Genomic DNA, 25,139 nt, shown 5'->3' on the forward strand with positions numbered 1-25,139 from the left:
CGGGTACCACCTGACCTTTCTACGCCTCTGTGCAAGGAGAGTGAATGAGCAAACATAGGAATTCAGCATAGAACAGATGCTTTATTGCCATGGGTAAGTAATAAGAGACAAGACAGGAACTCTGTGACTTTCCCAAAAGCTCCTCCATTCAACCCCTGACGTTAACGTAGACCCCCTCTCCATGTCCCCCCCCCATGCTTGTGACCCCGACTTCCACCCCCCAGCCATGGCCCAGAGGCCAGGTATGTGGCTGCCCCACTCCAAATAGGTTTGGACTCCAAAGCGAGTTTAATTTCTTTGTCTTTTAATGCAAAAAATAAAAATAAAAATCAACGAGGGTCGCCAACTGTCCCAACTGTCCCAGAAGGGAGATGCAGTGATGGAGGGGCAGTTCAGCCTGGTGGATTTCCCCCTGCTGGAATGACCCATTGAAAGCCTTTGAAGGTGGGGGGGGGCAAAGAAAAGGAAAAGTCCGCGAGGATAGGGGTTCAGGAAGATTCCTGAGCAGGCAGCGAGGCAGGCAGCTTGCGTTCGAGGGGAAGGGAGTCGGAAGGAGCCGTGTCGCACCGCAGGGCTGGCCGGTTGGCGTGAGGGGAAGGGAGTTCTCTAGGTAGCAGTTCTCCAATATGGAAAAGCCCCCACGGTTTGAAATCAGCGGTCCTCTTTTCCCGAACCTCATCTGCCTTGTTCCTGGAGTCTTTGCATCTTCAGAATCTGGAAGAGGATTCTCTGAATGTCTTCATCCATGTGTCCCTGGGGAGAGAGAAATATTGTTGTTGTTGTTGTTGTTGTTGTTGTTGTTGTTGTTGTTGTTGTTGTTATTAATTAAAGATATTATTTAGAATAATTATTACTTAATAATATCCAAAATATCCAGCCCCAGTCCCGCAACCTGGCAGGTAAACTCCAGGTAAACTCACCTGGATCCAGGTAAACTCACCTGGATGGCATAAAGAAGGTGTCCCCTATACAAAGAAACGATATTGCCGTGCCGTCGCTCAGCTTCCTGCAACCAGAGAGGAGAGACCGTCAGATTCGGCTGGCATTCAGAGGCAAAATACCCCAGTTTCAAGTCCGGGAACTATGTCCCCAAGCCATCGTTGTAAGAATTCTAAGGTATCGAATATAAAATCGATGCTTTTACACGAGTAGAATATAAAAGCGTGTTTTTACATGAGTAGAATGTGTGCATTAATTTAAGATGCATCTTTGGGTTATTTGTGGGGCATAGGAATTTGTTCATATATATATATTTGAAAATATAGTCCGGCCCCCCACAAGGTCTGAGGGACAGTGGACCAGCCCCCTGCTGAAAATGTTTGCTGGCCCCTGGAATAGGACGCCCCTGATTTCCCTGGAGAAATGTTGGAGGGGATGGAATAGGACGTCCGTATTTTCAGGGGAGAAGCGTTGGAGGGGATGGAATAGGATGTCCCTATTTTCAGGGGAGAAACATTGGAGGGGATGGAGTTATCTGACCCCTGAGCCATCTGAAGGTTGCCTTGTATAGGGAAGTTTTTGGAGTTTTTTAAAATGTTTCATTTTATTATGTTTTTCATATATGTTGGAAGCTGCCCAGAGTGGCTGGGGCAACCCAGTTAGATGTTTGTGGGGGGGGTTATAAAGAGTAAAATTATCATTATGGAATGGGACGTCCCTATTTTCATCGGAGAACTCTTGGAGGGGGTGTTTCTGCGACGTGTGGGCAGTCTCGGGGCTGGGCAATTTCAAAAGTCCTTTGCAAGAGGGGGACAGGCGGAACTCAGTTGCAACAGAAAAAATAAGTAACTTCCTTGCTTTCACTAGATTCTGCCTCCTTCCCTTCTTCTCTGACTTAGGGGGCAATGAGGAGCTGGGCTACGAGAACCGACCCCAATTTTTTCATATAACAGGAGACCAGGGTCGCGTGTAACGATATTCTGGCAACGTCAGCGAGAGATGAACTCCGCTTGGCTCGCTCCGTAATTAATCCCGTAAACCCAGATTACTTTCCCCGAACACTTGACTCATCATGCAGGAATTAATCTGGATCGGGCAGGATTAATTACAGAGCCAAGCCTTTTGGCAAGAGGTCTCGGGTCTGTGACATCACGGGCAAGGATCCGCCGCGCAGATTACTCCCGCCGTGTTCTCAGTAGGACTCTGTGCGCCGAATTTCGGGGAAGGAACTGGTTGTTTTCACGGCGGGCAGCCAGCCGGCGGAACTCACCGACACAAGATGCCGCCGCGACCAAGAATGAATGAATCTTTATTCGCGTCGGCCATAGCAATAAAACAACAATACAATATGCAAAGAATAGAAATGAAAAGTCAATTATATAAAATACATTTCAGGGTTTTGAATCAATGGTCAAATAGTGGACCTTATTCCATCGCCCTGGCTAAAACCCTTGCCACTTTAGCTGTCCCCTGCTCATCTTGATGTGCCAAGAGAAAGGACACTGGGGCAGTGGCTGGGCGACCCGGAATGGACAATAAAAGAGGGGGGATAATCTCACTCCCCAAGTCTTTATCAAGAGGGCAAGCCAGAAGGGCATGTGCCACCGATTCGGGACGGCCATCTCCGCAGGGACGTTTTTCATGTGGAATCTGTTGGAATCGCCCCTCAAGTCCAGCCGAGGGCAAGACATTCAACCTTGCGAGAGTCAAAGCGCGTCTATATTTTGGAATTGCTCGGTTATGCAGATAGGGTGCCGGAGAGTCGAAAGGGGAAGGTGGAAAACAGTCACGCCACGGGCAAAATTTCCTGATTGTGGCCAAGTTGTTCCGACGCTCGGTATCATTTAGGCGCTCACAAATGAGACTGTTTGCTATGCTAAAACCCAAAGCGAGTAGTTGTTGCGGTGATAAACCACCAGAGCGAAGTTTCCGATAGACCATTTTAGTCCAGGCGTTTTTGGGATCTTGCAGCACTAGGGATATTAGACCGGGGGAATTTGAGTTTAGGCGAAGCCAAGAGTTAAATGTCCTACGCCAGATCTGTTATTGTACCGAGGGGAGATTAGCCTCTAGGCGCAACGATGGCCGAGAGCTTCAGTGGTGGGCTTTAACCCCGCCAAGGGGTGACCATCAAGAAGGCTGATCACCGAAGAATGGATGCTTTTGAATTCTGGTGCTGGAGGACACTCTTGAGAATCCCATGGACTGCAAGAAGATCAAACCTATCCATTCTTGAAGGAAACGAGGCCTGAGTGATCACTGGAAGGACAGATCCTGAAGTTGAGGCTCCAGTACTTTGGCCACCTCATGAGAAGAGAAGACTCCCTGGAAAAGACCCTGATGTTGGGAAAGATGGAGGGCACAAGGAGAAGGGGACGGCAGAGGATGAGATGGTTGGACAGTGTCCTCGAAGCTACCAACATGAGTCTGACCAAACTGCGGGAGGCAGTGGAAGACAGGAGGGCCTGGCGTGCTCTGGTCCATGGGGTCACCAAGACTCAACAACAACAACAAAGAAAAGATGGAGGGCGCAAGGAGAAGGGGACAACAGAGGATGAGATGGTTGGACAGTGTTCTTGAAGCAACTAGCATGAGTTTGGCCAAACTGTGGGAGGCAGTGAAAGATAGGCGTGCCTGGCGTGCTCTGGTCCATGGGGTCACCAAGAGTCGGACACGACTGAACAACAACAACAACAAAGGGGGTGACCCCGTCGCCCCCTCCTTCAAAGAGCCTCCCCACGAGATACTCACGGCCAACTGCTGCTCCAGATCTCGGATGCGGCCCTGGAGCGTGGCCACCTCCTGCCGCGACTCCACCTTGGGTGAGGTGCCTTTGGCCGAAGACTCGCCCGACAGCTCCGACAGGTCGTTCAGGGCTTCCTTCAGCTTGAAGACTTCCTTGGAAAGCTCCGTGATCTGCAGGGCAGCAAAGAGGCAATTTAGTCTCCCGGCACCCGCCCATTTCGACATTCGCCCCTAATAAAAGAACACCGTACAACCAACGGGCTTTAGGTATTTCCTCCTCCGTCCGAGCCCATTTTCCTTTCATGCTGCGTCTCCCGCCGATTGATTATTGCAGGCATAGTCAAACGCTGGCCCTCCAGATATTTGAGACTACAATTCCCATCATCCCTGACCACTGGGTGATGGGAATTGTAGTCCCAGACATCTGGAGGGCCAGAGTTTGACTATGCCTGGATTATTGCTTTTATTTTATGGATCAATGGTCTCATCAGATAGTGAAATTCATGTCAAATTGCCATTTTAGGGGTTGTTTTTAAAAGTCTGGAACGGATTCATCTGTTTCGCACGACTTTCTGTGCGAAAGCGCGCCTCGGTTTTGGAACGCTTTGCTTTCGGAACGGAATTTCTGGAACGGATTCAGTTTGAGAACCACGGTACCACTGTACGGTGAAACTTGAAAAATTAGAATATTGTGGAAAAGTCCATTTATGCAAGCAATAGTTTTCATTAGCTACTGGAGTTTAATATTTGAGATAGACTCATGACATGCAAAGCGAAATATGTCAAGCCTTTGCTTGTTATAATTGTGATGATTATGGCTGATGAAATCCCCAAAGTTGAGATTAATTTGGGGTTCTCATCAGCTGTACGCCATAATCATCACAATTATAACAAGCAAAGGCTTGACATATCTCGCTTTGCGTGTCACGAGTCTGTCTCATATATTAGTTTCACCTTTTAAGTTGAAACAAAATAGGAAATTCTTTCCAGTAGCACCTTAGAGACCAACTGAGTTCGTTCTTGGTATGAGCTTTCGTGTGCATGCACACTTCTTCAGATACCAAGAACAAACTCAGTTGGTCTCTAAGGTGCTACTGGAAAGAATTTTCTATTTTGTTTCGACTATGGCAGACCAACACGGCTACCCACCTGTAACTTTTAAGTTGAATTACTGAAAGAAATGAACCTTTCCACGATAATTCTAATTTTTCGAGTTTCACCTGTGTTTGTAAAATTTCAATTTGAAAAAACCAACCCAATGGACCAAATAAAAATACTGTCGGGCTTCTGGAGAAGCCACCTGGTTTTTTATTTCCCGAACCCAAACCCGTGCTCTTCCTCGGACTCACTTTGCGGTCCTTCTCCTTCACCAACTTGGCCGAGTCTTCGATGTGGCTGTGCAGCTCCCGGATCCGCCCCGACTCGGCCCGCAGGCCCTGCAGCTGCTTCTCGGCGGCCGCCAGCTGCGCCTCGGCCGCGTGCTTCTCGCTTTTCATGAACAGCGCCTCCCGCTGGACCTGGAAGACCTCGGTGCAGGTGCGCTCGTGCTTGCGCCCCAGGTCGGCCAGCTTGGCGCTCAGGGCGTCCGCCTCGCCCTGCAGCCGGGCGCGCAGCTCCTCGTGCGCCTCCTTCGACACGGCCCCCTTCAGCACCACCTCCAGCTCCGCCTTGAGCCCCACGGCCTCCTGGTCCTTGGCCTTCAGCTCCTGCTCCAGAAGCTTCGACTTGGCCTTCAACTCCCAGAGGGTGCCCTCCAGCGCCTCCTTGGCCCGGGCGTGCTCAGCGAGGGGCACCGAGCCGCGCCGGCAGGTCTCCGCCGCCTCCCGGGCTGCCGACAGCTCCTTCAGGGTACCGTCGTGGCGCTCCTTCAGCTCCGAGAGGCTCTTTTCCGCCTCGGAGAGGGACGCCCGCAGCTTGTCCGCCGTGTCCTCCTGCTGCTGTCGAGAGGCCAGCTCCTCCTTGGCCGACCTCAGCTCCTCCGCCAGTGCCTCGCGGCCTTTCCGGAGCTGTTCCGCCTCGGCCTCGGCCGCCTGGAGGGCGTCCAACTGGCTCCGCAGTTTGCCGGCCTCCTCCCTCAGGCTCCGGCTCCCTTCCTCTTCCAGCTGCCGGGTTTTCTCCTTCAGCTCCCTCACCTCAGCCTCGGCGGAAGCACACCTCGCCAGCAGGGCCTCTTTCTCCCTGGAGACCTCGTCCAAGGAGACCTTCGTCTCCTCGTCCTCCTCCGCGGGGCAGCCCGGGGCAGCCGCTTCCTCCTGAGCCCTGAGACGTCCCTCCAGGTCCTTCATCTTCCGGTCTCGCTCCTCGAGGTCCAGCCGAGCCTGGTTCAAGGCGGTCTTCGTCGCCTCCAGCTCGGTCCGGGAGCTCTCCAGCAGCTCCTTCTCCTCCACAGACAAGATGCCCAGCTCCATCTGTTCCTGGAGGAGCTTCACTTCCGCTAGGGCCGCCTGGTACTTTTCCCGGGTGGTGCTGAGCTCCTTCACCAGCTCTTCCACCTCCTCCTTCCTGGCTTCCACCACCGCATGGCTTCCTTCTCCTTCCGTCCCCAAACCGGAGTTTCCCTCCGCCCCCGGCCCCCCGCCACCCCGAAGGGCCGGGAAGCTGCTCTTCTCCAGAGCCAGCTTAAGGGCCCGGATTTGCTTCTCGTGGTCGGCCTTCAGCTGCTCGTACGCCTCGGCCGGGATGAGCTTGCAGGACGACTCGCCGGCTCCGCCGACGGACTTCAGGGCCTCCTGGGCCTCTGCGTGTTGCTCCTTCAAGCGGTCGAACTCGGACCGGAGCGAGTCGTACAGGATGATGGGGATGAAGTCCGCCGAGATGTCGGCGTCACTCTCGTCCTTCTCGTAATTCTCCAGGACCTGCAGGAGATGGGAAGTTAGTTGGAGTGGAGGACTCCCTGGTCCTGAATGGAGTAACTGTGCCCATGTAGGACCAAGTGCGCAGACTGAGAGTCATTTTGGACTCACAAATGCCCATGGAGGCGCAGGTTAGTTCTGACTCCAGGGCAGCTCCATCTGGTACTCAGGATGAGACCCTCCCTGCCTGCAGACTGTCTCGCCAGAGTGGTGCATGCTCTGGTTATCTCCCGCTTGGACTACTGCCATGCGTTCTCCGTGGGGCTCCCTTTGAAGGTGACCCGGAAACTACAATTAGTCCAGAATGCGGCAGCCAGACTGGTGACTGGGAGCGGCCGCCGAGACCACATAACACCGGTCCTGAAAGACCTCCATTGGCTCCCAGGACGTTTGCGAGCACAATTCAAAGTCTTGGTGCTGACCTTGAAAGCCCTAAACAGCCCTGTATCGCTGAAGGAGCGTCTCCACCCCAGAGACCAGCATCTATCTCCCGAGGGTCTTCTGGCAGTTCCCTCCCTGCGAGAAGCGAGGTTGCAGGGAAGCAGGCAGAGGACCTTCTCGGTGGTGGCGCCAACCCTGTGGAAAGCCCTCCCACCAGATGTCAAGGAAATAAACAACTTTCTGACTTTTAGAAGACATCTGAAGGCAGCCCTCTACAGGGAAGTTTTTAATGACTGATGTTTTATCATGTCCTAAGGGACCGCCTCTCCTGGTATGTCCCATGTAGGACCTCAAGGTCCTCAAATAATAACTTTTTGGAGGTCCTGAGCCATGAGGATGTTAGGTTGGCCTCAACTAGGGCCAGGGCCTTCTCAGTATTGGCCCCGACTTGGTGGAACGGTCTGTCACAAGAGACCAGGGCCCTGCAGGATTTGGCATCTTTCCGCAGGGCCTGCAAGACGGAGCTGTTCCACCTGGCCTTTGGGTTGGTTTCTGTTTGATATTTATGCTTCATTCTTTTATTGGTGGGCTATTTGAAGATGAGGCTGCAGTCTAAATGGGATTTCAAATTGTATTTTAATCTGTATTTTAATGAATTGTTTTGTGTTTTGTTGCGATTCTATTGGTGTTAGCCGCCCCGAGCCCGGTTTTGGCGAGGAAGGGCGGGGTATAAATAAATAATAATAATTATTATTATTATTATTATTATAGCTGCGAGGGAGCTCTCTGTTTACCTGTATTTTCTCCATCAGCTCCTTGTTCTTCTGGGTCAGGGAATCGACCTGTCCTTGCAAAGTCGCCAGGAGTTCCTCAGTGGAGACACTCAAGCTCTTTTTAGACAGAAGAAGCTCGGCCCCTGTCAAAGAAGGAGAAGGAGAAGAGGAAGAAGAAGAAGAAGAAGAAGAAGAAGAGGAGGAGGAGGAGGAGTTTGGATTTGACATCCTGCTTTATCACTACCCGAAGGAGTCTCAAAGCGGCTCACATTCTCCTTTCCCTTCCTCCCCCCCACAACAAACACTCTGTGAGGTGAGTGGGGCTGAGAGACTTCAGAGAAGTGTGACTAGCTCAAGGTCACCCAGCAGCTGCATGTGGAAGAGCGGGGACACGAACCCGGTTCCCCAGATTACGAGTCTACCGCTCTTAACCACTACACCACATTGGCTCTCAAAGAAAGAAAGAAGAGAGAGAGAGAGGAGTGGGAAGGAAGGAGAGAGAGAGATAGAAGGAGGAGGAGAAGGAAGGAAGGAAGGAAGGGGAGAGAGAGGAGGGGAAAGAAAGAAGAAGAGGAGGAGTTTGGATTTGACATCCTGCTTTATCACTACCCGAAGGAGTCTCAAGCGGCTCACATTCTCCTTTCCCTTCCTCCCCCCACAACAAACACTCTGTGAGGTGAGTGGGGCTGAGAGACTTCAGAGAAGTGTGACTAGCTCAAGGTCACCCAGCAGCTGCATGTGGAAGAGCGGGGACACGAACCCGGTTCCCCAGATTACGAGTCTACCGCTCTTAACCACTACACCACATTGGCTCTCAAAGAAAGAAAGAAGAGAGAGAGAGAGGAGTGGGAAGGAAGGAGAGAGAGAGATAGAAGGAGGAGGAGAAGGAAGGAAGGAAGGAAGGGGAGAGAGAGGAGGGGAAAGAAAGAAGAAGAGGAGGAGTTTGGATTTGACATCCTGCTTTATCACTACCCGAAGGAGTCTCAAAGCGGCTCACATTCTCCTTTCCCTTCCTCCCCCCACAACAAACACTCTGTGAGGTGAGTGGGGCTGAGAGACTTCAGAGAAGTGTGACTAGCTCAAGGTCACCCAGCAGCTGCATGTGGAAGAGCGGGGACACGAACCCGGTTCCCCAGATTACGAGTCTACCGCTCTTAACCACTACACCACATTGGCTCTCAAAGAAAGAAAGAAGAGAGAGAGAGAGGAGTGGGAAGGAAGGAGAGAGAGAGATAGAAGGAGGAGGAGAAGGAAGGAAGGAAGGAAGGGGAGAGAGAGGAGGGGAAAGAAAGAAGAAGAGGAGGAGTTTGGATTTGACATCCTGCTTTATCACTACCCGAAGGAGTCTCAAAGCGGCTCACATTCTCCTTTCCCTTCCTCCCCCACAACAAACCCTCTGTGGGGTGAGTGGGGCTGAGAGACTTCAAAGAAGTGTGACTAGCCCAAGGTCACCCAGCAGCTGCATGTGGAGGAGCGGAGACGCGAACCCGGTTCCCCAGATTACGAGTCCACCGCTCTTAACCACTACACCACACTGGCTCCCGGGCAGTTCATCTCCATCATGTCTGGACCCAGAGTTAGAGAGCTGGCCCCATCTAAAGGTCTCAAGCACATCGTCACACGCCCAACCTCTAGCAGCATCCTAGGTGAGGCACGTCCCGTTTTGGGCTTTATGATAGATATAATTTAAAGATCCAAGAGGGATAAATAAACAATAAACAACAACAACAACATCTTCGATCAGCAGTTCAACACCTTGCTGAATCTCTTGCTTAGGCGCTATCAGGATAGCAGGAACAGAAAACAATTGTTCGACAGTACTTCTTTTTAAATTGGCTTCAAGCACATCTAATATAGGAACAAAGGATTTTATCCTAAACTTATCCCTTGAATCAGTTACAGGGAGGTAGCCGTGTTGGTCTGCCATAGTCAAAACAAAATAAAATAAAAAAATTCCTTCCAGTAGCACCTTAGAGACCAACTAAGTTTGTTCTCGGTATGAGCTTTCGTGTGTATCTGAAGAAGTGTGCATGCACACGAAAGCTCATACCGAGAACAAACTTAGTTGGTCTCTAAGGTGCTACTGGAAGGAATTTTTTATTTTGTTTTGTTTTATCCCTTGAAGAAAGTGCATCGGAGGCCCTAGGCCTCAGCCAACTTAGCCCATACATAAATCCAGCACTGGGTTCTTGCAATTTGCTGTGCATCGCATCGCGCTGCAGAGTCCGATTTCGATTCGATTCGTCACATTTCACATGCCGCTCAAGTGACAGAATGTAAGAGAACACCACAAACGCCTGTCCCTCTTTGCCAGTTCTGCATATTCAAATAATATTATTAAATACTAATGACAACCATACCTGGGAAATCGAGGAGGTCTCCATCTTCGTCTTGCAGGGTATCGATGTCATAGCTGGTGTTTTCCTTCTCATTCTGCATGGGGCAGGGACAGGGGGGAACAGAAAAAAGTGGGGTTCAGGCAGGGCCAGATCACAATAAGTCATTTTGGACTCACAGCTGTCCATGGAGGCACAGGTCAGTTCGGTGTCAACTCCATCTGGTACGCAGGATGAGACCCTCCCTGCACGCAGAGTGGTGCATGCTCTGGTTATCTCCCGCTTGGACTACTGCCATGCGCTCTCCGTGGGGCTCCCTTTGAAGGTGACCCGGAAACTGGAACTAATCCAGAATGTGGCAGCCAGACTGGGGACTGGGAGCAGCCGCTGAGACCATATAACCCAGGTCCTGAAAAGACCTGCATTGGCTCCCAGGATATTTCTGAGCACAATTCAAAGTGTTGGTGCTCACCTTGAAAGCCCAAAACGGCCCAGTCGACCTGAAGGAGCGTCTCTACCCCCGGACACCGGGGTCCATCTCCCGAGGGCCTTCTGGTGGTTCCCTCCCTGCGAGAAGCGAGGTTGCAGGGAACCAGGCAGAGGGCCTTCTCGGTGGTGGCGCCCTCCCGTCAGATGTCAAGGAGATAAACAACTATCTGACTTTTAGAAGACACCTGAAGGCAGCCCTGTTTAGGGAAGTTTTTTATGTTTGACGTTTTGTTGTGTTTTTAATATCCTGTTGGGGGCTGCTCAGAGTGGCTGGGGAAACCCAGCCAGATGGGTGGGGTATAAATATACAATTATTATTATTATTATTATTATTATTAGACCAACAAGGTTTCCTAGCCTGACCAAGATTATGAGGGATGCTTTCCCCCCTACAAATCCGGACGTGGAGCCTATCCCAGTATCCCACCACAGATCCTGGCTCGTAGGGAACAAAGCTGTTCTTGGGGTAAAGGTAAAGGGACCCCTGACCGTTAGGTCCAGTCGCGGACGACTCTGGGGTTGTGGCGCTCATCTCGCTTTACTGGCCGAGGGAGCCGGCGTACAGCTTCTGGGTCATGAAAAAGCCGCTTCTGGTGAACCAGAGCAGCGCATGGAAACGCCGTTTCCCTTCCCGCCAGAGTGGTACCTATTTATCTACTTGCACTTTTGACGTGCTTTCGAACTGCTCGGTGGGCAGGAGCAGGGACCGAGCAACGGGAGCTCACCCCGTCATTGCGGGGATTCGAACCGCCGACCTTCCGATCGGCAAGCCCAAGAGGCTCAGTGGTTTAACCCACAGTGCCACCCACATCCACGAAAATAACGCCCGTTGTTTCCACGAGTTTGCCGTGTATTTCAAACCCCACCGAATCGGGTCTCGATGCACATGGCTTGCGGTACCTCCACAGAAGACAGGCGGCTCCGCAAAACCGCCAACTCTTTCCCGAGATTTTCCTTTTCCCCGACTTTCTCCTCCAGCTGCTTCTGAAGTTCTTCCACCTGGTGGGGCAGAGAGAGAGAGAGAAATCGATTCATTCATTTAAACGTTTGCATATCTCGCCTTTCCCCCAAGTCAGGATTCAAGGCTGCTTCCGACCAGCGCCAGATTTATGAATAAGCTAAACAAGGGCTTGCCAATCAGAAGGTCGGTGGTTCGAATCCCCGCAATGACGGGGTGAGCTCCCGTTGCTCGGGGGTAACGGGTTCGCTTTTCTAAGAAACAGCACCTTTTAAACTCAAGCATTTCTCCACCCCGCTTCCCCCTCATCTCAATTTGCTGCGGTGTTTAATAAATGCAATTTATTTATTTATTTTGTCCTTTTTTAAAACCATCCTCGAATATTATCTCTGGCAGAAAATAGGCTCACCTGCTTCTGCAGATCATGCAAAGGTCCATCGTCCAGTCGCTGATGGAGACATGAAAAAAAGGGAGATGGACAGGATTAATACGGGCTGAGAATATATACCTGTGTGTATATATATATATATATATATATATATATATATATATATATATATACATATATACACATTTATAATGCTGCTTTTTCATATTATTTCTATACAAAGGGACCCTAACCATGTCTAATGTGACATGAGTCCTACTCAGTTCAACAGGGTTTTACTCTTAGGTAAGTGGGGTTTCTTGCAGCCGCATAAGGCAGCCTGCCATCAGAAAAAATAATAATGTTAATTTTCACCATCTACAATACTGCCTTATTTATTTTATAGTACAGTACATGGATTATTGCTTACATTTTATGGATCAGTGGTCTCGTTAGATAGTAAAATTCACGTTAAATTGCTGTTTTAGGGGTTGTTTTTAAAAGTCCGGAACGGGTTAATCTGTTTTGCGTTACTTTCTATGGGAGAGTGCGCCTTGGTTTTGGAACGCTTTGGTTTTGGAACGGAATTTCCGGAACGGATTAAGTTTGAGAACCAAGGTGCCACTGTATATATATGTGTGTGTGTGTGTGTGTGTGTGATACAGCTATGGAACGGCACAGGAGACAGATCCTGGGGTTTGGTGTGAGCAAGTTCAACCCCGGAGCGCCTCACTTTCTGCTTCAACGTCTCTTGCCGCTGCTCCAAGTTCCGGATCTTTTGCAGGAGCTGAGCTCTCTCCTGACGCAGCCGCACGATTTCCTCGTAGGCCTCCTGGTCCTCCTGGGGGAGGGGGGAGAGAGAAACCCAAAGCTGAGCGACGAGGGGCTAGCTCCCTTCTCCACCTCGAGGGTGTTATAGGAATGCTAAGGTCTTTTTAATATAAAATATATGTTCATGAACGTACAAGGCAAACACATACATAAGTATATAAAGCAAGTGTACAGGAGAGCAATCCGGAAGCCATTTGGACTCTCCCAAATTGACCTCAAAAAATTTCTCTGCAAGGAGGAAGGAAAGGGGGAAAGCTTTCCAGTTGTCTTTGGACTGTAGGGGCTGACACACCTCCCTGTAAATACAGCCTGGCAAGTATCTGTTAAGCTGAGCACACTATCAATATTTGTAAGGGATTCAGGAACTATTGACCACCTCCAAGGAATGGCCAGACTACCCAGAAAAGGCAATTGATAAGGTATCATCAGGCATCCTGGCAGACAGGAGAGAAGCAACACACTCCAATTTCTGCTGGGGACCACCTTTTTGGAGGTCCCGAGCCACAAGGATGCTAGGTTGGCTTCAACTAGGTCCAGGGCCTTCTCAGTATTGGCCGCAACTTGGTGGAACAGTCTGTCACAAGAGACCAGGGCCCTGCGGGATTTGGCATCTTTCCGCAGGGCCTGCAAGACGGAGCTGTTCCACCTGGCCTTTGGGTTGGTTTCAGTTTAACCCTGAGGTTTCATTCTTTTGGTGTGGTTGGTGGGCTACTTAAAAATGAGGCTGCAGTCTAGATTAAATTTTAAATTGTATTTTAATCTGTATTTTAATGAATTGTTTTATGTTTTTGTTGTGATTTTATTGGTGTTAGCCACCCTGAGCATGGTTTGGCGGGGAAGGACGGGGTATAAATAAATTATTATTATTATTATTATTATTATTATTATTATTATTATTATTATTATTATTTCTGTGATGTAAGGATGATGTTTGGGGGGTGGTCTTTTGCTACAGGGTGGGCAATTTCCAAAGTCTATATCAGAGCTTGCACACCAAGGTTCTGGGTTCCTCCTCCCTCTTGTGTGGGGTGAACAACAGTTTAATAAAGTTACAGGTGGGTAGCTGTGTTGGTCTGCCATAGTTGAAACAAAATAGAAAATTCTTTCCAGTAGCACCTTAGAGACCAACTGAGTTTGTTCTTGGTATGAGCTTTCGTGTGCAGGCACACTTCTTCAGATACAAAATAAAATTAAAAAATTCCTTCTAGTAGCACTGAAACGGAAGTCACCAGACCCTTATCTGAAGAAGTGTGTATGCACACGAAAGCTCATACCAAGAACAAACTCAGTTGGTCTCTAAGGTGCTACTGGAAAGAATTTTCTATTTTGTTTAGTTCAGTAAAGATCAGGCTTCCTAGCTGCTTTGCTTCTCAATATTCTCTGGTTGGCCTCTGTTATTTTCCCCTACCAATAAAGAACCTACATAAGGACTGTATACGGGCTCTTGGGTACCCCATAAGGGAAAAAGGAGCAGTATTTTTCTTAAAACAAGGGCATCGCCGCTATGGGATCCTCACCGTCACAGCCGGAACAGGAGGGTCGTTGTGGTGGGTCCGGGCCGGCTTGGCAGTGATGACTCGGTTGCCCCGTTCGGCAGGAGCCGGGTTGTGGTCCGGCAGGTGGGGGTCCTAATAATAATAATAATAATAATAATAATAATAATAATAATAATTTATTTATACGCCACCCATCTGGCTGGGTTTCCCCAGACACTCCGGGCAGCTCCCAACAGAATATCAGAAACACAATAAAACATCAAACATTAAAAACTTCCCTAAACAACGTAGCGGTGTATATTTAAACTGAAATTCAGCAAGGAGCATTAACACATTCGTAGCTTGGATCTCAGATGCCTTGGCCCCCGAATGATCAAAGCCCAGAAGTGAGCGTTCCGGTTTTCAAATGCTATCTCGGAACGCAAACGTCTGACGCGGCTTCCGATTGGCTGCCGGAGCTCCCAGCAGCCAACCGGAAGCTGCGCTTTGAAAGCCGAATGTTTCGGAAGTCGGGTGGGCTTCCGGAACAGATTCCGTTCTGCTTCCGAGGTACGGCGGGTATGCCAAGTCGATTTCCCAACCAAACGCCATACGCTAGGATAATAACCAGGGAATCGTAATATTCTATAACGGAGCTGTGTCCTGATTTAAGTGCAGTTTGGGTCACCAGAAAGAGGGGCGGAAACGTGGTTGTGTTAAATAAAAAGAGGGGTGTCAGTAGGAACAGGAAGTATAGGGAAAACATGGTAAAATTTTTGAAGATAAAGGGAGTGAAAGAGAGAGGAAAAACAATCAAAAAGGGGGAACCAAGGAAAAAAATGGGGGGGAAACTCCATCCGCAACCCTCGGTTTTAAATCAAATGCGACCCTTCGCCCAGTTTTACGCGGCTGTTGGCTCCATTTCATGTGAGTGGCAAATATGAAGAATCGGGGGGGGGGGGGAATCAGGTAGAATCCTAGAATCGTAGACTTGGGAGGGGCACCCCAGGGGTCATCTAGTCCGACCCCCTGCAATGCAGGAATCTCAGCTGAAGCAGGGGGGGAAATGGTTGCCCCCCCCGTCCTGCACATTTCTTGCCAAGGGGACATACAGATGGACCTCACTCTGCATGCCTTTTTAAAATTATTATTGTCGTTCTTCCTACCTGGCTGGGGGCACTTCCTGGAGGAGGCGGGGCTTTCCTCTTTCTCGGGCTGCTGTTCTTCCCTTTGGTCAGGGAGTGCCGCGGAGAGGATGCCTGGTTTTTTATTTTGAAAAAGAGAGAAATAGATGTAGAACACGCAAACGGGGCAAGTGAGAAGAATGTGTGTCCCGTCCCGTCCCGTCCCGTCCCCGCAACATCGCCTGCCGTACAAGGATTGTGAGCTTGAAAATGTTACCTGTGAGGACGCTTCGGTTGATTCCTCTTCTGCGGGATGGAGAGAGAGAGAGAGAGAACACAAAGATGGAATTAAATTAAATGGTTTGGGAACAGCTCACTTGCGAGGCCCAGGGACGTCACCCTGTTAACAAACGATATGGTTTAGATGCTGCAATACACACTTGTGTCCATGAAAGGGTTAACCTGAGCCCTGAGCTCAAGTTGCCAGAGACCTTTCTCAATCTTCCCTCTTCCCTGCTTCCCGGAACAAGCAAGAAGCCATGCAGCCAGTGGCGGAGCTTCATGCTCTGGCACCAGGGGGGGGGGAGGCGGAGAGCAGGTGCGGGAGGGGCTGGCGTGCATCCTGGGGGCGTGACACCCAGCGTGGGGGGCCAGCCGCGATGACACCCCGCCGGGATCGCGCTGCCTGGGGCGGTGCGCTCCCCCCCCCCCACTCCTCTTCCTCCGCCAGCGCATGCAGCCATGGCTCCCTGCAAGTGAACCAAATCTCTCTAAAAGGAGATTTCTCTGCCTGCATCTTTGCTAACGCAAATATTGTACAATCCTTTTTCCCATAAGGAAACCAACTCCCTCCTTCCCCCCCCCTTTAAAGTCATTTGGAACCTTTTTCTTTCTTTTACTGCCGGTGAATGGAGACTCGTTTGCTTTGGCGTCAGTTCTGGAAACGAGGAAAGCTATTTATAAAGCCTGTGATTTATTCTAGCCTAAGCCTTCTCGCGGGGAACGTTTGTTTAAAGGAGGACGAGGGCAGGTGTAAAGCTAGCCAAGTCTGAACGTGCTTGGAGCCCATCTCCTCCTTCTGCCTACACTTCCTCAGGGACGCGGAGGCGCAGAGATGGCCTCCGCTTCCCGTCATAAAAAATCCCAGTGCGGCGGTGGGAAGGCGTCCTTACCGCTGGCCCAGGAGTGGCGCTGGGCAGCTTCCTGCAGGTAATGCTGGATGAGGGCGTTGCCCACGGCCGCGCCGTAATGTGCCGCGTCGTGACCCGTGGCGTCAACGAGGCCGACCCGCGCCCCTCCGTGGACGAGGACTTCCACCGTCTCCACGCTGCCGTTCTCGCAAGCCACCATCAGGGCTGTTCTGAAGCAAAGACGGGGCCAGTTGAGTTGAGAGGGGTAGCTCCGTTTGGACCGAGCGGCGGGGAGGCGTTGTGGAAGGAAACGGGGACGGCGGAGGCCTCGATCCGGTCCGCTGTCTGGTGCCGCAGGGGGGGGGGAATGGAAAAGGCGCAACGGCAGGATGCAACCCAATGCCACACACACACACACACCCCAGCAGAAAAAGGCTCTCACCGTCCACGCTGGTCTCTGGCGTTCACGGCGGCTCCCCGGTGGAGCAGGTACCGGCACATCTCAGAGTGGCTCATCTTGGCAGCCAGCAAGAGAGGGGTCGCGCCATCCTGCCACGGGAGAGGAGAGTTGACGCAAGGTTAACAAGCTGAAACCAGAGAACTTAATGACGACTGTTTCATAAAGGGTAAAGGGACCCCTGATAACCAACTATCTGACTTTTAGAAGACATCTGAAGGCAGCCCTGTTTAGGGGAGTTTTTGATGTTTGAAGTTTTATTGTTTTTAATATCCTGTTGGGGGCTGCTCAGAGTGGCTGGGGAAACCCAGCCAGGTGGACAGGGTAAAATAATAATTTATTTTACTATTATAATTATTATTATTAGACCAACAAGGTTTCCTAACCTGACCTAGACTATCAGGGATGATTTCCCCCCTACAAATCCGGACGTGGAGCCTATCCCAGTATCCCACCGCAGATCGTGGCTCATAGGGAACAAAGCTCTTCTTGGGGTAAAGGTAAAGGGACCCCTGACCGTTAGGTCCAGTTCGCGGATGACTCTGGGGTTGCGGCGCTCATCTCGCTTTACTGGCTGAGGGAGCTGGCGCACAGCTTCCGGGTCATGTGGCCAGCAGGACTAAGCCGCTTCTGGTGAACCAGAGCAGCGCACGGAAACGCCGTTTACCTTCCCGCCAGAGTGGTACCTATTTATCTACTTGCACTTTGACGTGCTTTCGAACTGCTAGGTGGGCAGGAGCAGGGACCGAGCAACGGGAGCTCACCCTGTCGTTGCGGGGATTCGAACTGCCAACCTTCCGATCGGCAAGCCCTAGGCTCTGGGGTTTAACCCACAGCGCCAACCGCGTCCTTCATAGAAGAATTGAAGCCTTTAAATATCATAATTCCAGTGGTCCCTTGGTTCTCAAACGCCTTGGTACTTAAACAACTTGGAACACAAACACCGCAAAACCGGAAGTAAGTGCTCTGGTTTGCAAACTTCTTTCGGAAGCCGAACGTGCTCCGGTTTGAGTGCCACACTCTCATTTTCCACTCAAATCAGAAGCGTAACACTCAAAACGGAGCACGTTCGGCTTCCGAAAGAAGTTCGAAAACGGGGACACTTGCTTCCGGGCGTTTGAGAACCGAGGGGCCGCTGTAAAATTGATTAAAAAGGAAAGGAAACAGTGCCTTCTGGCATACCTACCCAGCAACAGGGGAAATAAACACAGAGGGTTTTTTTCGTGAATTTGGATCGGAGCTTACCTTGTCCTTGGTGTTCAAAGGAGCCTTAAAGTCGCAAAGAATTTCGAGACAGGAGATGCATCCGTTGACAGCTGCGGGGAAAGAGCAGGGGGAAAACCTACTAAGGAGCAAACAAGACGTCTTGCCGTTCTTGCAATTGGCAACAACGGAATGGATTTATCTCATTAAATGCAAGGGCTATTCCTTTTTGTGTGTGTGTGTGTGTGTGTGTATCTCTCCCCCCCCTTCGCTCCCTGGGGTTCGGGGAGCTGCCCAAATATGCTGACCTGCATGGTGGAGAGCTGTCCGTCCGTGGCTGTCGGCCACATCCACGGGACAGGATGCCTGGAGGAGAAAGAGAAAGAGGGGGGGGGAGAAAGAAAGAAAGAAAGAAAGAAAGAAAGAAAGAAAGAGAAAAGGAAAGAGAGGGGGAGGGAGGGGGAGAGAAAGGAAGAAAGAGAGAAAGGAGAGAGAGAGAGAGAGAGAGACAGACAGACAGACAGACAGACAGACAGACAGACAGACAGAGAGAAGAGAGAGATATTGGGAGGGGGGAGGGAGAAAGAGAGAGAGAGAGAGAGAGAGAGAGAGAGAGAAGAAAGAAGAGAGAAATATTGGGAGGGGGGAGGGAGAAAGAGAGAGAGAGAGAGAAGAGAGAGAGAGAAAGAAAAGAAAGGAAAGAGAGAGAGAAAAGAGAGAAAGAAAGAAAGAAGAGAGAGAGAGAAAGAAAGAAAAAAGAAAGAAAGAAAGAGAAAGAGAAGAGACAGACGGACGGACACACACACAGAGAGAGGGGGGGAAGGAAGGAAGGAAGGAAGGAAGGAAGTTAAGCAGTGAAAAGGAGCTCAGCCCCCAATCCTACCTGTCCCTTCTTCCCGGGGAGAAAGCCCCACCCCAACACAGTGGGAAGATGACCAGGGCTGTTGCCCGCTCTTGTCTTGCCTCTCCTTGCAAAGCTGCCTTGAAAGCCCAAACCCAAACCCACCCAGTTCAGTTTGGGATTCGGCCAAATTCAATGCTCAGCCATAGTTGAAAGCCGTGTTTGAAAATGCCGGTGCGCTGGGGGCCCCGAGAGTTACCTGCAGCAGCTTGCTCACGCACTGCGGGTGTCCGTGCTTAGCCGACAGGTGCAACGCTGCGTAGCCTGCGGAGAAGGAAGGGACGTGAGATCGGGGTTTTATTTTATTATAAGAGGAGAAGGGAGACATTTCACGGTCAGCTCCAGAAAAATAGCACTGCGTAAGATGATCACAGAATCTTAGGAGTTGGAAGGGACGCAAGGGTCATCCAGTCCAACCCCCTTCAAACCAGACTTGAACCCTAAACATATAGGGATAGACTTTCCTTCCTTCCTTCTCTTTCTCTCCCTTTCTCTCTTTCTCTCCCTCTCCCTTTCTCTCCTTTTCTCTCTTCTTCCCTTCCTTCCTTCCTTCCTTCCTTCTCTCTCCCTTTCTCCCTTTCTCTCTTTCTTTCTCTCTCTCTCCCTTTCTTCCTTTTCTCTCTTCTTCCCTTCCTTCCTTCCTTCCTTCTCTCTCCCTTTCTCCCTTTCTCTCTCTCTCCCTTTCTCTCCTTTTCTCTCTTCTTCCCTTCCTTCCTTCCTTCCTTCCTTCCATTCTCTCTCTCTCTTTCTCTCTCTCTCTCCCCCCCTTCTCTGTCTTTCTTTCTTTCACCCCCTGCAACAATACACAGCTTCAAACCAGACTTGAACCCGCAACCCTAAACATATAGGTCTCGGCGGCCGCTCCCAGTCCCCAGTCTGGCTGCCGCATTCTGGATTAGTTGCAGTTTCCGGGTCACCTCCAAAGGTAGCCCCACGGAGAGCGCATGGCAGTAGTCCAAGCGGGAGATAACCAGAGCATGCACCACTCTGGCTAGACAGTCTGCAGGCAGGGAGGGTCTCATCCTGCAGACCAGATGGAACTGCCCTGGACACAGAACTGACCTGCGCCTCCATGGACAGCTGTGAGTCCAAAATGACCCCCAGGCTGCGCACCTGGTCCTTCGGGGGCACAGTTGCCCCATTCAGGACCAGGGAGTCCCCCACACCAGCCCACCTCCTGTCCCCCCAGAAACAGTCCTTGTCAATATTCAACCTCAATAATAATAGGTTTTGCACAATAAACCCACCTGAGCCGTCGGTCGTCATGGCATCCGCTCCATGCACCAGCATGACTTCCAGGCAATCTGTGTTTCCTTTCGTTGCAGCCAGGTGGAACCTGCGGAACAGACCGATGCTTGATCTGCGATTCCCGCATTGCGAGGGGTTAGACTAGATGACTCATGAGGGCCCCTTCCGACTCTATGATTCTAGGATTTCCCTGTCGATCTGGGGTCCTCAGGGTCGGATGAACCAGTGGCCTAAGCACCCAGCAGATCGAGGGTTTAGAAACCCCTGTGGCCAGCGAGCATTGCTTGAGAGCGGTGGTTTCCTAGTGGGCAGTACTGCCCACTGGTTGGTGGGGGGGCAGTGGGATTTCCTAGGGGATCCCAGATGAAGCTCACCAATTGAAATAATAATAATAATAAATTAAACTAAGCAGTTTAGAACTTTGGAACTCCCTGCCTCTTGAGATTAAGCAGGCGCCTTGGGGGTCAGACTGGATGACCCTCGGGGGACCCCCTTCCAACTCTACAACTCTGACATTGATTCTACGACTTCACAATAGCACAGGGAATGCTTTGTCTCAGGGTCGTGGGTTCGAGACCCGACGTTTCCTGCGTTGCAGGCGGGGTTGGGCCGGATGACCCCACGGGGACCCCTTTACGACCGTGCGAATTTTCCGACTCTACGAAATCCAGGTGTTTGGGCTTACGCCGATTTCCCTTCGGAGTCCAGCTTGGTGGGGACCAGGCCCTTCCGGACGAGGAGGGAGGCGACTCGTTCGGCGTCATTGTACTCCACGGCCTGCAGGAGTTTCTCGTCATTTTTGCTCCAGTCCTGGCTCTGCAGACGCAAAAAAAAAATAGGTAGAGGAAGAGGGGGGGAAATAGCAAAACGGTCAAGCGCCTAGAATGAGAGGTTTGCGGAACTGGCAAATTTAACGATGGAAACCAGAGGTTTTAGGCAGGACTGGAAATGACTATCTAAATATTTAAAATGCATCTCTGGGTTATTTTTTGGGGGGAAAGGAATTCGTTCATTATTATTATTTTTTCCAAAATATAGTCCGGCCCACCACTTGGTCTGAGGGACGGTGAACCGGCCCACGGCTGAAAAAGGTTGCCGACCCCTGATCTTTTTTTTTTATTTTTTATTTTGAACTTTATTGTTTGCTTGTCATATACAAAATAATTAATAAAGAAAAGATACACAAAAATTAAGAGAAATGTACAAAATGTACACTCGACAAATACCCTGTGTGCCATATTACATAAACAAATATCTGTATGTCATATTACAAAAAATAATACTAAGGCAATAATGATAATAATAATTTAAAAAACAAACGATAAGTTTACTGAACTCTAATACGATTACTTAATTTGTTGTTACTTCTATCTTATATTGATTTCTGTGTAATTATAATATCATACAGATAAATCCGTCTTAACCCAAAAAGAAAGAGAGAAAAAGAAAAAAAGAAAAAAGATAAAAAGATTTTAAAAAAATTTAGAAACTACCCACCCCCTCTCCCCCAAAGAAACCCCCATATCAGTATTTTCAAACCATTTTCCAATCCCTTCCAACTTCCTGTCATACCCAACCGTATAGTTCACTCTTACTTATAGGTGTGTTTCAACCAATCCACCTATCCTCATATTGATCTTTATAAGTGCCGACCCCTGATCTAAAGAGTCGTTGCAAACATGGAAGGGGACAGGGGGGACGAAAGGAGGATTTGAACGAAGAACAGCACTAAAATATGCATTTGGGAATAAGCGGGAAAGATGCAGTGTGGAATAATCGCAATACGCTGTGATATACAATGCAGTAATATGCAATAATATATACCGTATTTTTCCCTCCATAAGACGCACTTTTTTCCTCCTAAAAATTAAGGGGAAGAGAGATAAGAGTCCCGGCTCCCTTTCAGCCCTGCCCTCCATTGTTGAATGTGCTGCAGAGAGAAGTTGTTTGTTTCCCCAGCGACATGGGACTGGCTGCAGAAATGTGAGTTGAACCCCATTAAAAATGGGGCTTTTCCTCTTTGCTTTTCGCCCTTTGCAAAAGGAGTTTTGCTTTTCTCCCTTTGCAAAAAAAGCTGCAAAACTTTTAGCTGATCCTCAAAAAAAACAGGGCTTTTAGAGGAGGAAAAACAGGAAAAAAATTTTTTTCTTGTTTCCTCCTCTAAAAACAAGGTGTGCCCTATGGAGTGAAAAATACGGTAATTCTGTTATACGCAGCAATATTAGAAAATATGGGGGGAACCAAGCCGTATGAGGAGCGGTTGAAGGAGCTGGAAATGTTTTTAGCCTGGAAAAGAGGAGGCTGAGAGGAGACAGGAGAGCTATCTTCCAGTATCTCCCATGGAAGAGGGAGCGGGTTCGTTTGCTCGGGTAGGACTCGAACCCGTGGCTTCAAGCGGCAAGGATTCCGACTCAAACGCCGGGAAGAACTTTCCGGCGATAAAAGCAGAGATGGAAGGTGTTGGGCTCTCCTTCCTTGGAGGTTTTTTAGCAGAGGTTTGGGTGGCCGTCTGTCATGGATGCTTCAGCCGAGATTCCTGCATTGCTAGGGGGTTGGATTGGATGACCTCTGGGGGTCCCTTCCAAGGGGGCCGCACACCGCCTAGGCAATTCGCACTTTGCAGAATCGCCTGCGGCTCCTCCTGGCCTCCAGATTGCGGATTAATCACTCGTATTCCCCGGAAATCACCTGGTTTCCACGGCAACGTCGGTTAATCCGAAAGGACCTGGTTTTCGAAGGCAGGGACAAGGTCGTTTGACCTCGGCAAAAGCTTTCCAAGTAACCTGCGCAGAGTGGAACCTCTGAATCCGCTCTTCCCCTCCCATAAAATGCGCGCACACACACCCCTGGGCTTTGGGGCGCTGAAATGTTCCCTGTGCTGCGCTACAACTCCCAGCACCCGGCGCGGGCAAAGATCGGGGATGAAGGCAGCTGGAGTCCAACACCCGGAGGGCACCGTGTTGGCTTAGAGCATTCGAGGATACAGGGATTGCCTCGACTCACTCCGTAACGGAAAATATAAACGCTCCTTTACGCCAAGAGTGTCTCTATTTTCTAAGGAGGGTTCCAGATTTACATAAGCTGTCCCGGGTTCTGATCTGATCCCAAAATGTCCCGCATTTCCTTAGGACGCCCCTATTTTCAGGGGAGAAATGTTGGAGGGGATGGAATAGGATGCCCCTATTTTCACAGGAGAAACGTTGGAGGGGAAACGAACCTTTGCACGATATTCTAATTTTTTTTGAGTTTCACCTGTATAGAGACTTCGGCGCAGCACTCCAAACGGAGCACGTTCGGCTTCCGAAAAAAATGTTTGGGTTCCAAGTTGTTTGAGTACCAAGGCGTTTGGGAACCACGGTGCCACTGCATTCGTTTATTTGCCAAGGGGGCATAGGAAGATGATGGGGAGGGGGGGTCTCAAAAAATATGTACAATGTAAATAATAATAATAATAATAATTCACAAAATTTCCAATCTGCTTGGAAATTCAAAAATAATTAAGGGAACCAGGTTTGAAATGGGTTTTTTGGGGGGGGGTGTGCATGAGATTCTTTTACGTTAACTAAAAAGGTATACGAGAAACAGCAAACACTGGAAACAGAAGGAGAAACGGTTTTCCTTCCGCAGCGTAACCTGACTATAAATGAAATAAGGAGCAAATTGATCTGCGTTCAAAGGTATATCTCAGGTGTCTATCCTCGGAAAGGTGAAAAAGGACGTGAGGGTGAGGGGGGTGGGGGTCCGGGGTGTTGTAAATGGAGAAAAAGGAATGCAGAAAAGGGTGCATTATTGGGTTTCTTAAAAAAAAATAAAACAGATTTAATAACGGAGGAGATTCGATAATGCAGGTAGAAGACGGGAACTGGCGAGACGCGGGTTCGAATCCCGGCTCAGCCGTCAGGCTCCCTAAGGTGACCTTTGGGCCGGCCGCCATCTCTCAGCCTTGCAGGGTTGTTGTGAAGCTGAAATGTGGGAAGGAAGGGGGGGGGAGATTATCCCTGGAAGGCAAGCAAAGCTAAAATAGAACTGTAACGAATTAAATTAAATGAGGGGTGGGGTGAGAATTATACGTCCCCGACTTCCTTGTCGGATGAAAAAATTGGCCATTTGCCCAATGCAACAAAGGAGGATTTATTCAGGGGATACTGGGACAAGGAATATATTTATTCAGGGGATACTGGGACAAGGGATATTTATTCAGGGGATACTGGGACAAGGAATATATTTATTCAGGGGATACTGGGACAAGGGATATTTATTCAGGGGATACTGGGACAAGGAATATATTTATTCAGGGGATACTGGGACAAGGGATATTTATTCAGGGGATACTGGGACAAGGAATATATTTATTCAGGGGATACTGGGACAAGGGATATTTATTCAGGGACAAATTAAACACTATCTTCCCTGCAAAAAAAAAAAAAAATTCACACAAAAATCACCAGCCCTATTTCTTTCTCTCCTTTGCTAAGGCTCTATTAACAGGGGGGGGAAGCAACCTTACACTGTACGTCTGTCTGTGTCCAGCCCCCCACCACCACTGAGCATGTACAGAGTGCATCTCCCTAAAGGCTGAATTCCAACCCCCCAGCCCAACCCCGCTCCCCAAGGAAACCTCTTTCAACAAAAACGAATAAATAAACTGATAATTCGGCTCCGGTACAAGGACGGAGGAGATGGTGCAATTGCGGGAGGGGGGGGTCATCGGAGGAGGAGAAAAGGGAGCAGCACCGGAGGGAGGGGTACCCAAAAAAATGCAGAGTGTGGGGGGGGGAGAGCCTACCGTGAAGGAGGAGGCAGCGCAGAAGCAAATCTGCTTCATTGTCCCTCCCAGGAAGTAGCGGGTAGCCATCCATCCGATCTCAGCCGGGTACCTGGCACAGGAGGAGGGGACCAGGGATGGAGGATGCAGGGCAGGATGAAGGAT

General features: G+C 49.9%; 1 protein-coding gene across 1 annotated transcript; it reads right to left on the reverse strand.

Moving 5' to 3' along the window:
* Positions 1-479: 479 nt before the first annotated feature.
* On the reverse strand, positions 480-25,139 carry ANKRD24 (ankyrin repeat domain 24). The gene is made up of 19 exons (XM_033136640.1): positions 24,996-25,139; positions 20,895-21,025; positions 20,209-20,297; positions 19,161-19,225; positions 18,369-18,426; positions 18,103-18,173; positions 16,843-16,949; positions 16,443-16,630; positions 15,548-15,576; positions 15,313-15,405; positions 12,574-12,681; positions 11,883-11,921; positions 11,416-11,514; positions 10,051-10,123; positions 7,712-7,833; positions 5,034-6,539; positions 3,691-3,855; positions 941-1,006; positions 480-753 (listed from the first exon to the last, which is right to left on the reverse strand). The coding sequence occupies exons 1-19, from the start codon at positions 25,062-25,064 to the stop codon at positions 676-678; spliced, it is 3,156 nt and encodes a 1,051-aa protein (XP_032992531.1). The 5' UTR covers positions 25,065-25,139; the 3' UTR covers positions 480-675.

The sequence above is a fragment of the Lacerta agilis genome, chromosome 18 (assembly GCF_009819535.1).
Source record: "Lacerta agilis isolate rLacAgi1 chromosome 18, rLacAgi1.pri, whole genome shotgun sequence".
NCBI lineage: Eukaryota > Metazoa > Chordata > Lepidosauria > Squamata > Lacertidae > Lacerta > Lacerta agilis.

Bases quoted from the DNA above. Each gene is read 5' to 3' on its own strand.
- ANKRD24 (XM_033136640.1), bottom strand. From the start codon at position 25,064: ATGGCTACCCGCTACTTCCTGGGAGGGACAATGAAGCAGATTTGCTTC. The intron at 12,682-15,312 runs GTAGGAAGAACG...CCCCTCCCCCAG, and splicing joins CAGGAAGTGCCCCCAGCCAG to GAGGACCAGGAGGCCTACGA. The intron at 3,856-5,033 runs GTGAGTCCGAGG...GCTGCCCTGCAG, and splicing joins TGAAGGAGAAGGACCGCAAA to ATCACGGAGCTTTCCAAGGA.